General features: G+C 47.1%; 1 protein-coding gene across 1 annotated transcript in view; it reads left to right on the top strand.

Annotated features, from left to right (window-relative positions):
- Nucleotides 1-16,502, top strand: part of rab3gap1 (RAB3 GTPase activating protein subunit 1) — a 61,259-nt gene that overhangs the window by 14,682 nt on the left and 30,075 nt on the right. Inside the window, exons 8-13 of the mRNA XM_080514672.1 lie at nt 1,225-1,324; nt 2,263-2,344; nt 3,378-3,446; nt 9,138-9,211; nt 10,032-10,121; nt 13,738-13,910. Of these exons, the coding sequence (XP_080370798.1) occupies nt 1,225-1,324; nt 2,263-2,344; nt 3,378-3,446; nt 9,138-9,211; nt 10,032-10,121; nt 13,738-13,910 (588 nt within the window). The remainder of the gene's footprint in view (nt 1-1,224; nt 1,325-2,262; nt 2,345-3,377; nt 3,447-9,137; nt 9,212-10,031; nt 10,122-13,737; nt 13,911-16,502) is intronic.

A 16,502-nucleotide genomic window follows, 5' to 3' on the forward strand; every position in this document is an offset into this window, starting at 1 on the left:
CGGGACAATAATACTTTGGTTAAAATGAATATTCTAAGCTTGGAAAAGGTTTTGGCTATCCTAAAGTGATGTGAAAGCGCAGACAGGCGAGCTGTATATAAATTCAAATTTGGCACCAGATTGCAACATTCAGGGAGAAGTCAGGGGGCTGGGATTCACACCTGCAACTCCTCACTGTTTGGACAAAACAACAGTAATCTTATTCTAATGTACAATGCATTACCGTATTTTCCGCACTATAAGGCGCACCTAAATACCTCAAATTTTCTTAAAAGCTGCCGGTGCGCCTTATAACCCGGTGCGCCTTATATATGGACGATTGTTCTACTCAAGACTTCTATTTGACAGCTGAACAACTAGAAGCTTTTATTTTGACAACTCTAACTTCGCAACCGGATCTTCAGAGCGGACGACACTCCACACAACACCTTCATCACTCATGGTTGCACACCAACATTCTAACAAACCAAAATAAACTAGATGAAATAATGACTCCCTAAACTGGGGAACAAAAACACATAAACACAATCAACACAACACCAAGCCCAACAACAACCCACAATAACCTCCAACAACACAAAACATGAATTTGTCGCTGCAAGGCATGATGGGACATCATGCCTTGCAGCGACAAATTCATCCTGAGCTCCTCAGTGCAGCCGATAGAAACTCCCATAATTCATTGCAGCTGTTTGTGGTGTTTTAAATGCAATTATTGGGGGTTCTATTTGGTTTGTGGTGTCGGTAATAATTGTGTTGTGTTGTGTTTTTGTTGCTTAGTTCATGTAGTTTAGTTTATTATTATTATTATTATTACCGGTAGTTGTAAGTTGTCAACCAGCAGTGAAGAAGGTTTTGTGTGTAGTGTGGTACTGGCATAGGCTACAGGTAGGACTATCAAAATAAAGTGTGTGCACCTCTCTGGGTGTTAGAATCAGTGGAAAATGTAACTTAATGGCTTTGAGCTATAAATGCTGCTGACCACTGGTCTGTTCCATGCGCCTTATAGGGCGGTGCGCCTTATATATGAATGAAGTTGTAAATTATGTCAATCAATGTAGGTGCGCCTTATAGGGCAGAAAATACGGTAGTTTACTTTACAAAAAGGATGTCTCATTGCTCCAACAATTATAAGTGAAGGCTGATGTCTACTGAAACTTTCAATTCAGTTCTATTTGATATTTCGTTTTTTTGATCGTCTCCCATCTTTTTGTGTTTTGTCAGGGATGTGCTCTGTTCCCTCTCCCTCCAATAACCATCGCCATCCGCTTCACCTATATACTCCAAGATTGGCAGCAGTATTCGTGGCCGCAGCAGCCTCCAGGTGAGCATTGGCTTCTAGGTCCACGTTTCCCAATCGCATTCAGAACACATTCTTGTCTGGTAGGTGTTGACTTGTGGTTGGTTATTAGCATTGAATTACCGTAAGTCCTAGATTACTGAAAGTAATAAATCACTGGAAGTAATTTATTAAAAATGTACATTATTAATAGAAGTAAACAGTAATTTACTCATTAACTAGATGACTTGAGTAATTACTTAAAAGTGAATAAATCATCACAAATAATTTATTAATGAAAAATTATTGATTTTAATACATTTATTGATTCATGAATAAATGGGGCACCACCAGTTAAGCTGGAAATAGCTACTACCAAAATATCAGTCTTTTTAAGTTGGTTAATATTTCTGTGTAAAAATACAACAATCTTACATAAAAAGGAAGGTGTGAGGTTGTTACCAACCAGTGAATTGTCAACAATAAATACACAATAATCCTCCACTTCCCAAGATGGGCATGTGTGGGCGGAGCCAGTCCAGCTCACACAGACACGGCAGATTCTGAATGCAGCTCCAACATTCTAATGGAGGAGAATCAAGCAATAACTAGATTAGGGGCGATAAACTTTGAATACAACATATTTGGACCAACAGGACCATGTGACAGTTGAAAATCTGGAGAGCAGCTCTTTTAACATGGACAAGGTTCAGACGTACTCATTCTCACTCCTTTGCTTACATGTAACTACATTATATTGTTCTGCTGTTATTCACGCAGGGTGTTTGTTGATGTTTATTTTTATTGATTGTTGTGAACTGATTCTTTTTTAGTTTGTCAATGTTAGAAATGAAAAAGAAATGAAATGAAATGGCAAGTCTCTTCACATGTTTCAAAACATATTGATTTATGGACTGTCGGGGCTTTTTTTTCTTGATCGATAGGAACTGGCAGAATAACTGAATTAAACTGTGTGTGTGTAGATTTTGATACACTTTTCGGCGGTGAAGTCGGAGGGGTGGAGTTTGGGAAGCTTCCCTTTGGAGCTTGTGAAGAACCAATAAGGTGAAAATATTCAAAATATATAAAGTATTGAAGTGTATGTACCTGTTTTGTCCTGTTGGTGGTGGTGACATCACAGTTGGTAATGGTTGTAGGGTTCAGCTTTGTTTTCACATCACGTTTGTTGTTTTTATGTCCTTTTTAATTTGTTAACTTGGAAGTGCCTAATATCTTTACTGAAGGTTCTAGCTCATGCTGTCAATCGATTAAAAATAATTAACTAATTAGTTTCGCAATTTTCTGTAATTAATTGCAATTAATCGCATTGTTTTTCTCCTGAAGACTGAAGCTTGTAATGGCTATTCAAGGAAAACCACGGAATTAATGTCAACTCAACACACAGAGACTATATTTATTTTATTGTATTTTTAAAATATCCTTTTAGCTTTTGGTGAAACTGTATAACCAGATAACCCTGATCTCTCCAAGATCAGCAGAATAATAAAAACATGAATTAATTAACTGATAAACGTCTAACATACGTCTGAGTTTAGTTAGAGTGCAGGTCCACCACTTTGACAATTTTAATATTTCTAGAAACAAAGTTGTAAAATTGGAGAAATGAATATTTGACCTTCAAGTCTTTCCTCCAGCTTTAGCAGTTTGTGGCTCCTGGTCAGCCAACATGGCAACCTGCTGTTTTGCTGCAGAATGACTACTGTACTGTGGTCCTTAAATTCGGCTTTTCAAAGTAAAACTAATGATTTTCACTTTCCCAATCAGCCGTCGGGGAACTTTTAAAGTGAGACTTTCTACCTTAATATTATTCCACTGGGAATTCTGCCGCTCTGTAGTCACAGCTGCTCATTCTGCTGCTCAGGTAAGAGAGCAAAAAAACCCCAGAAGTAACCAAAACTATGTTAATTACGTAAAATCTTTTTACTGAATCAAACATTTCAAATCGATTAACTACATGAACCCGTTATTTTTGACAGCACTAGTTTGAACGTATTTTCAAAGCACTGCCGGCCTCCAGGATCAAGGCCAAATGGTTTTGGATCACTAAGGGATGTCACTTCTGCTTTGGGTGTTTCAGTGAACTTCATCTTGCAACGACTTGGCACCACTTGACGGAGGGCATTGTTGTGGATAATGACGTCTACAGGTAAGATGGATTTTGAAACTGTCGGAGGACGCAGCCCACACTGTGATCATCGCTTTGCTTTCACACTGGTCAACAGATTCCACCTGAATTGAGTTTTATTTATAGTCACGCTAATTATATTAGAACTTGACATTGAATCAAGTGCAGGAAAGAAATAGGTAATCCCGCTAAAAACAGGCAAAGGACATGGAAGAGGGAAATGCCTATTATCTGGATTGCCATGGTGTGTTAAAACACTCCCATGTGGTCGTTGGTTTGGTGCATCACTCACCAACAGAAACATCTGTACCGTAAAGCAGACCGACGAATGACCGACGAGGATCCCGGGGAGGTTTAAAGCATGGCTCTATCACCATGGACTGCTGCCAGGACTCGTGGCTGTTCATGGGAAATGTTCATAGGACGACCAGGAGTGTAGAGGCAGATCAGTACGTACCTTGAAAGATTCTGGGACTTCTCTTCAAGCTTCAGGTCAGACATGCCGGACAGCTGACTTGGCAGTGACACAAGCTGAAAGCGTGTTGTGGCTACATGACATCAGTGAAATCCCATGCATGGAAACTTTCTTTTGGATGTCCGACACAAAGAGATTTAACTGCAAGCGACGACGGTGGGCACAAAGCCTTGCCCTGCTCCTCTCGAGTCCCGGCTCACTTCTACCACACCTCGGCGTCACCCACCTGGCAACACCTGGGCTGGTGGTGCTGGAAGTCTTTTTCCATTTCCCGGTCCTGGATTGTTCCTCTCCTTCTCCGTGCCCCGGCGTTTCCTGGGCCCGTTGACCCATCTCTGGTACCTGTTGGTGGCCTGATTGAGGGACTCCTGCCGCCCCCCCCCGGCTCCGCCAGCACCTGGTTCTCCAAGCCTCCAGACCCCAGGATTAGCCTGGCGAATCCCAGATCTCTGGCAAACAGTACTTTTATCCTGAGGGACTTCTTCAGATCCCACCCACTGGATTTAATCTGTGTCCCGGAGACTGGGATTGGTGCAGAGCCTCGGCAACGTGTTGCGGCTGGCTGCTCCGGCTTCAGCTCCCTGCAGTCCTCTGGCCGTGGAGGTTGAATGTCCACTGTTTACAAAAACGACTTTAATGTAAGCAGTGCGCTGTATTGTCCTCTTTCTCCAGCTCTGAACTCCCTCTATGTGAGGCAGGCTGCTCCGACCCAGCGCCGTGCAACGGCCAAATGAGGTCAAGATTTTATGAACCACTTTATTCTTCCTCTCAGATATGTGCATAAGCATGGCAGATATGCACTCATATTGACGCACATTCCTAAATTGAAGTACAAGTCGATGAGTTCAGGGTTTCCTCTACATTCATTTAGTAGTGTCGAGCCACCATTCCTAAATCCTTGCAGCCGCTCCTTCAAATTTATTTCCTTTTTAAAAAAAAAAAAAAAATTCTTTAATTAACGCAAATACACTAGCAGGACAGACTTCTGCACTGGGTATGGTTCTCGTGAGCTCGTCCTCCGAGGGGCAGGCAGTATATTGGCTGCTAAAGCAATGTTTAGCAGCAGCAACTCCATTTCAGTGCAGTTTCAAGCAGCGAGCCTCCAGCCGCCATTTGGACGGTCAGTTTTAGAAAAAGACGGGCAGAGGAATGGTGCTCAAAGTCTCTACCACATATGTATAGTAGAACCCGGGACCAGGGACCCGGTAAGAGCGGACACATTGTCGTACACAGAGGTTTTAAATGTTGACACTTTAATGAGCAGACAGTCTCCAACAGGGGGCGCCACTGTGACTCTTAAGTTTCACTTTCACTTTACAGGGGAGTCCAACATGAGGCTCGTAGGCCAGAACTGGCCACAAAAGGCTTCAATCCATAAACCACCAAGTAGCTGTAGAACCTGGTTCACCTCAACCAGATGTTTCTGGCCTGTCGTCCACACCAGGAACCTGGTTCACCTCAACCAGATGTTTCTGGCCTGTCGTCCACACCAGGAACCTGGTTCACCTAAACCAGATGTTTCTGGCCTGTCGTCCACACCAGGAACCTGGTTCACCTCAACCAGATGTTTCTGGCCTGTCATCCACACCAGGAACCTGGTTCACCTCAACCAGATGTTTCTGGCCTGTCATCCACACCAGGAACCCGGTTCACCTCAACCAGATGTTTCTGGCCTGTCATCCACACCAGGAACCCGGTTCACCTCAACCAGATGTTTCTGGCCTGTCGTCCACACCACGAACCTGGTTCATCTAAACCAGATGTTTCTGGCCTGTCATCCACACCAGGAACCTGGTTCACCTCAACCAGATGTTTCTGGCCTGTCATCCACACCAGGAACCTGGTTCACCTCAACCAGATGTTTCTGGCCTGTCGTCCACACCAGGAACCTGGTTCACCTCAACCAGATGTTTCTGGCCTGTCATCCACACCAGGAACCTGGTTCACCTCAACCAGATGTTTCTGGCCTGTCATCCACACCAGGAACCTGGTTCATCTAAACCAGATGTTTCTGGCCTGTCGTCCACACCAGGAACCTGGTTCATCTAAACCAGATGTTTCTGGCCTGTCGTCCACACCAGGAACCTGGTTCATCTAAACCAGATGTTTCTGGCCTGTCGTCCACACCACGAACCTGGTTCATCTAAACCAGATGTTTCTGGCCTGTCATCCACACCAGGAACCTGGTTCACCTCAACCAGATGTTTCTGGCCTGTCATCCACACCAGGAACCTGGTTCATCTAAACCAGATGTTTCTGGCCTGTCGTCCACACCAAGAACCTGGTTCACCTAAACCAGATGTTTCTGTCCTGTCATCCACACCAAGAACCTGGTTCACCTAAACCAGATGTTTCTGGCCTGTCGTCCACACCAAGAACCTGGTTCACCTAAACCAGATGTTTCTGGCCTGTCGTCCACACCAGGAACCTGGTTCACCTAAACCAGATGTTTCTGTCCTGTCATCCACACCAGGAACCTGGTTCATCTAAACCAGATGTTTCTGGCCTGTCGTCCACACCAAGAACCTGGTTCATCTAAACCAGATGTTTCTGGCCTGTCGTCCACACCAGGAACCCGGTTCACCTAAACCAGATGTTTCTGGCCTGTCGTCCACACCAGGAACCTGGTTCACCTAAACCAGATGTTTCTGTCCTGTCATCCACACCAGGAACCTGGTTCATCTAAACCAGATGTTTCTGGCCTGTCGTCCACACCAGGAACCCGGTTCACCTAAACCAGATGTTTCTGGCCTGTCGTCCACACCAGGAACCTGGTTCACCTCAACCAGATGTTTCTGTCCTGTCGTCCACACCAGGAACCCGGTTCACCTCAACCAGATGTTTCTGGCCTGTCGTCCACACCAGGAACTTGGTTCACCTCAACCAGATGTTTCTGTCTTGTCGTCCACACCAGGAACCTGGTTCACCTCAACCAGATGTTTCTGTCTTGTCGTCCACACCAAGAACCTGGTTCACCTCAACCAGATGTTTCTGTCCTGTCATCCACACCAGGAACCTGGTTCATCTAAACCAGATGTTTCTGGCCTGTCGTCCACACCAAGAACCTGGTTCACCTCAACCAGATGTTTCTGGCCTGTCGTCCACACCAAGAACCTGGTTCACCTAAACCAGATGTTTCTGGCCTGTCGTCCACACCAGGAACCTGGTTCACCTAAACCAGATGTTTCTGTCCTGTCATCCACACCAGGAACCTGGTTCATCTAAACCAGATGTTTCTGGCCTGTCGTCCACACCAAGAACCTGGTTCACCTAAACCAGATGTTTCTGGCCTGTCGTCCACACCAGGAACCTGGTTCACCTCAACCAGATGTTTCTGTCCTGTCATCCACACCAGGAACTTGGTTCACCTCAACCAGATGTTTCTGTCTTGTCGTCCACACCAGGAACCTGGTTCACCTCAACCAGATGTTTCTGTCTTGTCGTCCACACCAAGAACCTGGTTCACCTCAACCAGATGTTTCTGTCCTGTCATCCACACCAGGAACCTGGTTCATCTAAACCAGATGTTTCTGGCCTGTCGTCCACACCAAGAACCTGGTTCACCTCAACCAGATGTTTCTGGCCTGTCGTCCACACCAAGAACCTGGTTCACCTAAACCAGATGTTTCTGGCCTGTCGTCCACACCAGGAACCTGGTTCACCTAAACCAGATGTTTCTGTCCTGTCATCCACACCAGGAACTTGGTTCACCTCAACCAGATGTTTCTGTCTTGTCGTCCACATGAGGAACCTGGTTCACCTCAACCAGATGTTTCTGTCCTGTCATCCACACCAGGAACCTGGTTCACCTCAACCAGATGTTTCTGTCTTGTCGTCCACATGAGGTGGTTTTAGAAGTGTGAAAACAGATTATTTTTTTTGAACACGGGTCCCAGAGTGGGGAAATTCTAAAACCCCGGCTCGTGCCATCCAACCCCCCCGAGGTGTGGGCAGTAAAGTCATCTGTGGAAAAAAGATGAGGTAATGCCCCCCCCCCCCCACACACACACACACACACACACACACACACACACGCGTCTGTGATGTCATCAAATAACCACAACAATCAGGGGCTACAAGCTTCGGTGGAGCTGCAGAAGCTACTGATGCTAGCAGCAGGAGGAGCAGGGCCATAGACCTATAGAACTAGAGTTATATAGAGGTTTATGAGTAGGAATCTACTTCTAAAGTTCTATGTGCTCCATCTTCTTTTGCATTTTTGGTGTGTTTGGTGAGTCACAGCGCCCCTAAAGGCCTGTCATGTGTACTACACGCCCTGAAGCCTGGTGTTGAGCCGTGTTCATAGTGACGAGTTCACAGTGACGTGTGGATGGAGTTTGTTTTGGAGAAGGCTGGGGGAGAAAAAAGATCATCTTTGTAGTCATGTGGATGTGGCCTTATCCCTGAACACTCCACCCGACTCCGCCCCCCACATCTTACCCTCACTCATCCTCATGTGGATGGTCCCTCCACTGCAGGTACTGAGTTGGTCTCCACCGTGAAGAAAGAAGTTTACGTCATGCTGCCCTCTGCTGTTGTCTTGTTGTATCGTCTCTTCACGTCCTGTTCAGTTCAACCTGCACCGCTAATAGATCACTGCCTGGCTGAGTGGCGGGATGTAGCAGTCACACCGCTATGCTAACCGTTCTAAGCAGTCTTACCACAATTCCATTATGATATGTTTTTGTTTCTATGCCATTTATTTTTCTTTGCTTTGACTTTTTGGAGCCTTTTGTTTTACTCAAAAATAATTTGAATACTGTGTGCTACCTTTACCATATGGTCTAGTTTGCATTAGTTGGTCAGCATTATTGTACAGCCTGTATTTTCCTGGGGTGCATATTTGTCAGGCTTGTATCGTTCTGTCCCTACGGAACAATACTGTAGTTTTATTGATAACATATCAAGAGTTCAAATTTGGAATCTACTGGCAGCTTGAGTGAGTCCATTTATGATGTGATGATAATGATAATTGTTGACCCGGGACTTACAGAATTACCATGACTTTATATGACATCATGATGTTCCCATCTTAATGTTGTCACTATGATTTTTGATGATGACATCAGCTCTAAAATGTTTTTGTTTTCTATTTTAGGTTAGTTTATTCCTCAGTGGAACCATTTTTGTCTTGAAGGGGTCGTTGCAAAGAGACAAATAGTCCAAAGTGTTCAGTATTCAGACAGTTAAGTTTCCACAGTTTTTAATTGATCTGTGACTTCCTGTCGTCCCCCCAGTGACCTGGACCCTCTCCAAGCTCCTCACTGGTCGGTTCGAGTCCGAACAGCTGAAAACCCTCAGTGCTTATTCGGTAGGTTGTGTCATCCCACTGGATTGTGTTGATTTCTCTTTTACTAATGCCGCTCAACACAATATTTTAGCAGACTGGGGTTCTTAGAGTAAAGTCAGCCTCGTGACATTTCAACCCATGAGCAGGGCATTGGACCAGCCACATTGTGCCATGGTCCTATTCTCCTCATCAACCCAGTTCCTGAGGCCAGCTGTCATGCATTGGTGTTGGGGTTGTTGTTGTTTCATTTCAATGTGTGAGTTGTTTGAACTTTCAAAACATGGGAGCTATACCACGAGCATGAGGACGTCGGCGCTTGTTTCCATTTACAGAGGGTTTGATTTCTTTACGTTACAACAGAGCTGCTACGGGGAGATATTCCAAGTTAGTTGAGAGAAAAGCACAATGTGAGCAAGTCGTTTGGGTGTACAGCTGAAGGAGAGCAGTCCAGGTGGGTCCGGTACTGGCAGCTGGAATGGAGGAAGGGATTTCACATATTTCACACATTTCCCTCACTTGTGCAAAACCAAAAGTTTTCACAAAAACTTTCCAAGTTTCCGAAAAACATGTATTTGTTTCTTGTAGGAAACATTTTGACACAAATCTGCATGAACAGTTTCCAGTTGTCTCGAGATTATTCACAGAAGAGCTACCGTGATGACTTTGTCTTGACTGATGCATTTCCTGGCAGCCAAAGCTGAGAAGACATTCTTTTCTGAACCACTGAGAGGTGCTCGCTGTGAAAGATCCTTCATCTTTGATCGTGTGGCCCTCTGGTGTATTGACCTGTTATTGTCCTTGTTGTTGGAGGGCTTTAACCTGAACTTCTCTTCCCACGCAGGTGACTTTCTAACAGAGTTCTTCAAGTTGTGCTGCAGAAAGGAGTCCACTGAAGAGTTTTTGGGAAGACAGGATGAAGAAGAGGGCAAAGGTCGGTATTTTAGCTTCAACGTTTACCACTGGAGTATTGTTTTTCCCACTATAGGATTCATTTCTGTATCAGGTGGCTCCACAAAACACATTTTAGTTGCACATTTTATTTTTTATTTTGAATTTGGGAATGGCATTTGTACATGGTTTTACATATAGTGTAGAAATACAGATATGAGGTCATTTCCTCTTTTTTTTCTGTGCATTTTTAACTCATTTCAGCTTCGCATTCACCAACCCTTTGTTTACACAAAGTTGTTTTGCGTATACACAAAAACCACAAAAGCTGTCAAAGAATTACTGGGGCATAGAGAATCTGACACCCCAAACTATTTACAAAAGTGGGGAGCTTACAGTATGGGGAGAGACACAAATCTTCTACTTTAGAAACCTTTTAAACAATTCAGAGAAGTCATAGATTCAGAGAAGTCATAGAAAATCTGTTGTCGTTGGGATAATATACTTCATCCATTTATTCCAACTACAATAAATGTTTTTTCTTGTTGGCATTATGTAGGTTAACTTCTACATTTTGAAAATGTCAAGAATAATGTCAGTCCAACCTTGCAGAGAAGGTGGAGCTGAAGTTGGCCACTTTTTGGTTCTATTTTTCTTGCTTGCTGCCAGAAGGGCCTGCAACAGTTGTTTTATCACTTATCTGTTCCACATTATTAGCATTTCCCAAATATATACTTTCAGAGGTAAATGGTAATTCAGTTTCAAACACAGAGTTTAGAGTCCTATGAACCTCTTTACAATATGTATTCAATCTAGGACAGACCCAAAATACATTAGTTACACTTTTTGCACTTTTTATTTTAGTCTTTTTGGATCACAATCAATCAACCAATGAATGTTTTTAACAATAGCCAATAAAGTACTCCTACAGTCATTTGTGTTGCTCATTCAGAAGAAGGTGAAGGGCAGCAGCTTCAGTTCATATTCATCGTGTCTCGGAAGTGACCTGAGTTACCAGGCTGAAGTCTCAGCAGCTTTACTTGTGCACATTCAGACCGAGCACATGGATTTAACACAGTTGGAGCTTCATCAGACCTGTTCTGCCCCATGGAGGAGGGCCCCTCCCCAAGTCTCCAGCCTCCAGCAGAACCAAGTGCCCCATGGAGGAGGGCCCCTCCCCAAGTCTCCAGCCTCCAACAGAACCAAGTGCCCCATGGAGGAGGGCCCCTCCCCAAGTCTCCAGCCTCCAGAAGAACCAAGTGCCCCATGGAGGAGGGCCCCTCCCCAAGTCTCCAGCCTCCAGCAGAACCAAGTGCCCCATGGAGGAGGGCCCCTCCCCAAGTCTCCAGCCTCCAACAGAGCCAAGTGCCCCATGGAGGAGGGCCCCTCCCCAAGTCTCCAGCCTCCAACAGAACCAAGTGCCCCATGGAGGAGGGCCCCTCCCCAAGTCTCCAGCCTCCAACAGAACCAAGTGCCCCATGGAGGAGGGCCCCTCCCCAAGTCTCCAGCCTCTAGCAGAACCAAGTGCCCCATGGAGGAGGGCCCCTCCCCAAGTCTCCAGCCTCCAACAGAACCAAGTGCCCCATGGAGGAGGGCCCCTCCCCAAGTCTCCAGCCTCCAACAGAGCCAAGTGCCCCATGGAGGAGGGCCCCTCCCCAAGTCTCCAGCCTCCAACAGAGCCAAGTGCCCCATGGAGGAGGGCCCCTCCCCAAGTCTCCAGCCTCCAACAGAACCAAGTGCCCCATGGAGGAGGGCCCCTCCCCAAGTCTCCAGCCTCCAACAGAACCAAGTGCCCCATGGAGGAGGGCCCCTCCCCAAGTCTCCAGCCTCCAACAGAACCAAGTGCCCCATGGAGGAGGGCCCCTCCCCAAGTCTCCAGCATCCAGAAGAACCAAGTGCCCCATGGAGGAGGGCCCCTCCCCAAGTCTCCAGCATCCAGAAGAACCAAGTGCCCCATGGAGGAGGGCCCCTCCCCAAGTCTCCAGCATCCAGCAGAACCAAGTGCCCCATGGAGGAGGGCCCCTCCCCAAGTCTCCAGCCTCCAACAGAACCAAGTGCCCCATGGAGGAGGGCCCCTCCCCAAGTCTCCAGCCTCCAACAGAACCAAGTGCCCCATGGAGGAGGGCCCCTCCCCAAGTCTCCAGCCTCCAACAGAACCAAGTGCCCCATGGAGGAGGGCCCCTCCCCAAGTCTCCAGCCTCCAACAGAACCAAGTGCCCCATGGAGGAGGGCCCCTCCCCAAGTCTCCAGCCTCCAACAGAGCCAAGTGCCCCATGGAGGAGGGCCCCTCCCCAAGTCTCCAGCCTCCAACAGAACCAAGTGCCCCATGGAGGAGGGCCCCTCCCCAAGTCTCCAGCCTCCAACAGAACCAAGTGCCCCATGGAGGAGGGCCCCTCCCCAAGTCTCCAGCCTCCAGTAGAACCAAGTGCCCCATGGAGGAGGGCCCCTCCCCAAGTCTCCAGCCTCCAACAGAACCAAGTGCCCCATGGAGGAGGGCCCCTCCCCAAGTCTCCAGCCTCCAGCAGAACCAAGTGCCCCATGGAGGAGGGCCCCTCCCCAAGTCTCCAGCCTCCAGAAGAACCAAGTGCCCCATGGAGGAGGGCCCCTCCCCAAGTCTCCAGCCTCCAACAGAACCAAGTGCCCCATGGAGGAGGGCCCCTCCCCAAGTCTCCAGCCTCCAGTAGAACCAAGTGCCCCATGGAGGAGGGCCCCTCCCCAAGTCTCCAGCCTCCAACAGAACCAAGTGCCCCATGGAGGAGGGCCCCTCCCCAAGTCTCCAGCCTCCAGAAGAACCAAGTGCCCCATGGAGGAGGGCCCCTCCCCAAGTCTCCAGCCTCCAACAGAACCAAGTGCCCCATGGAGGAGGGCCCCTCCCCAAGTCTCCAGCCTCCAGCAGAACCAAGTGCCCCATGGAGGAGGGCCCCTCCCCAAGTCTCCAGCCTCCAACAGAGCCAAGTGCAAACAATTGATTTTATTAGCAATAGTTCGATTTAAAATGTGTACAAGTGGAAATACTGTAACTTCAATGGAAATGAGGCCAAAAAGGAAGCTTCGGAGTTAATGTATCAACTACAGACAATACCTGTTTCATGAGAACCAAAACACAAACATAAAGTAGTTAAACAGGGGAAGCAGTTCTCTCTCAATTTAACCAGAAACATACGTGGGTAAATACACTGACACGAGAAGGAGTGTATTTGGTCAGAATTCCTCCTCAATACTGCTGATGAAGCCACAGGAACCAGTCGTCCTTCAGTTTCATCCAATAGGCCAGAGGAAGGCAATGACACTCCTGAGGCCTGGATTATGAAATGGCATGAAGAAACCCAGCTTATCTCTCCTTTATCTGGATTGACTGATCCTGACATGCACGGTCCTTGACAAGAGGCATCAACTCGTTAATTCAACCCAGAGTCCAGAGCAGACCGTTCCTCTTCACTAGTATGAACTCAAACACGTCACCCTGACCTTCCCTTGGATTCCGTCTGGGACATCACAAGGTTTGCATCTGTCCCAGATGACAGAAAGCCTGCAGTGAAAAGGATCTTCCGCTCTATATATTGATTATGTAATAATACTTTCAAAATGAATGTGGATCATTTTTTTGTGTTGAAACTTTAACTGTGATTGTAAATGATTATTTTTGTCCCTCTTTGTAGAAAACAGTGACATCAGCTCCGCTCTGTCCAGGCTCACTGAACCAGCAGCCACTGTGCCAATGAGCAAGCTGTCCGTCTCCAGTATGATGCACTCCGCCCGCAAGCACATCCGGCGCCATCGGCGCACTGAGGAGTCGCCACTGAATACTGACCTTCTGAATTCTGTCCTTCTGGTAAGCTGTATTACAGCTTCTGCTTTATTACAGGTACTGCATGGTACTCTGAACCAGGACTGTGGGATTCTTACTCTGGAAAATCTAAATCTACTACTACATGCAATTCAACAGGGGTCTTGAATTTATTTGACTCTCGGGGACACGTAGAGACAAGTATAATTGCAACTGGAAGCACACTGTACCGTGGTGGTTTGCTCCACACTAATATTAGGTAAAAACCTCTTTGCACAAGCCGTCATGTGACCGACACTGCAGACGCCTGCAGAACTGAAAGTGAAGGCCTCGGGCACATTTCTTTACCCGGCAACAGGGGATGCTGAAATGTGATTGGTTTAACGCTTTAACGCTCTTCTCATCGCTTCTCCCCGGCTGTGCTGCTTCCAGACATGTACGTCCTCATTAAAGCGTTTAACCAATCACATTTCAGCATCCCCTGTTGCCGGGTAGAGAAATCTGCCCGAGGCCTTCACTTTCAGTTCTGCAGGCGTCTGCAGTGTCGGTCACCCTGCTGCTTCAACCAATCAGATGTCGATATTGGGGAGGCTGGTGTGACGTCAGTGTATTCAGGCCCTCTGATTGGACGGTCAGAGAGTCACGCTCCAGCGCAAACTGGCTGCATCTGCAGAACGCTGTATGAACAAAAATATAGTTTATTCACGAGCAGTTTTTTTCAACCAACAATGACTAAAAGAGAAGATAAAGGCATTTGATTGCAGATTTATTGTCAAAACAATTTTCAAGACAGACTTTTCCAAGAGGTCATTGAACGCACCGCAGCACTCTGAGCAAACTGTGCAATTTACCTGTGCTCACTAGAAACTCCATGGCAGGATTCAGGATTATATTATTTGCCATTATAGTATTTTCAAGAGCATGAAAAGCTGACATTTGTCTCCCTCCTCGACTCCCAGCCATTGTTTTCATTAGTAAAGGTATTTATTCTGGCTACACAAGTATCTATCTGTGATGCAAAGGCTATTTATACTGCATTTCTGTATGGTAACATGGTTTTTATAGCCATAAAAAGTTATGGAGGGGTGGAGTGACTCAAACCAGCAGTGAAGGCCTGGGTCTGAAATGCATGGCATATCACTGACATTTATATATATATATACTTTTATATGTATATTACCATCCTTCTGGACGAACAAATTAGTTGCAGCAGTGCCAACTGTCCTGCTGAACTGTGTCGGAGATGCACTGACGTGTGTTGCTTATGCATGTTCCAAAATCGCTATCAGTCATATTTTAATCATATTTAGCTTCTAACGTCACTACTGTCTGAGTGCCTCAGCTTGTTAAAATGCTGTGATGCACCTGAACGCATCACTCAAAGCGCTCAGCTCCTGCAGTTAAAACCAGACCAACATGGCGCTCATACAAAAACTCTTTTATTACTGAAACCGTTCAGAGAAATGTTTCTGACAGCACAGGAGGCGAGGAATAAACTACAGTTGAAAAGTGAAAACGCCGCTTCACAGACGTGTTGCTGCTGTGAGGGGGCGTGGCCTGGTGTGAGGGGGCGTGGCCTGTGAGTTCGGCAGCGTCTTGCGGAGTATGAACAATCCTGCCGAACAAAGGTTTTTTTCGGCAGCTTGCTGACGTCACTGCCGAACTTTTGTCTTGTTCTCCCGGCTTGAAAAAGGGAGTCTGCAGGGGCTTTTGAGCCCCGTCAACACCGCACAGAAAGTAGCAGCCTAGACCGGTCTAAACCGCTCCGGCTCGCGTGTCACGACATGTAATGCAGTCTAAACCGCTCCAGACCGCTCCAAAGGTGACCGCTTTTCCGCTACCCATCCGTTGGGGTACCAGGACCATGGAACGGGTCTGAGGTTGAGCTGCTGTCTGCTGATTGGTCAGTGATTTACTACACGCCCTCAATATGTTAATGTGTCTGCTGAATCCTCTGCTGTCAGTGTGGTCAGCTGTGCTCTGGTTGTTTTTATTTTCATTTTCTTTTCTTTGCTGCTCAACTTTAGTGTTTGTTGTGAAAGAGTGACTTGAGGCAGGGGGAGACCGGGGGGAGGGACTTTGCATCACGTTGGAGTTTTCTGCTTGCAGCATAGCGCTGGCCGTGGCGCTGATGTGCGTCCGGGACACCGGAGTCTGGAGCTTTCGTCTCCGGCGCTGACCGCGCTCCGGCAGCTCCGCTTTCCAGAGGCGGTCAGCGTTCTGTTCAGCCGCGGTCAGTGGCGCTTTATCGCGGGGACGGACCGCGGAAGCCATGAAAAGGAGCTCGGAGCTCGGCGCCTCCGTGTTCCGGCGCTGAGCTGCCGGACCGCGATCAGCGCCGGAGTGGAGAACCTCCTGCGTTTGAGCAGAAAGCTCAGACTCCCGTGTCTGTGCCTCAGCCAACCGGGGGGAACGCTCCGGCCACTTGCCCCGCCCCCGAGCGCTCCAGTGTGGGGCACATCGCCTCAAGCCGCCGGCAAGCGGCCGAGCGACTCGCTCTCTCACGACAAACACGGAAGTTGCACTGCAGCTCTCCGCTGCAAAAAATGACTGCTGAAAAAAATAACTTCTTTTTTTTTCCGCTGCAAAAAATGTAATAAAATTAAAGTGCAAAGTGGAGAATTTAAACAACAACAG

This window comes from Blennius ocellaris (genome assembly GCF_963422515.1).
Source record: "Blennius ocellaris genome assembly, chromosome: 19".
NCBI classification, from domain to species: domain Eukaryota; kingdom Metazoa; phylum Chordata; class Actinopteri; order Blenniiformes; family Blenniidae; genus Blennius; species Blennius ocellaris.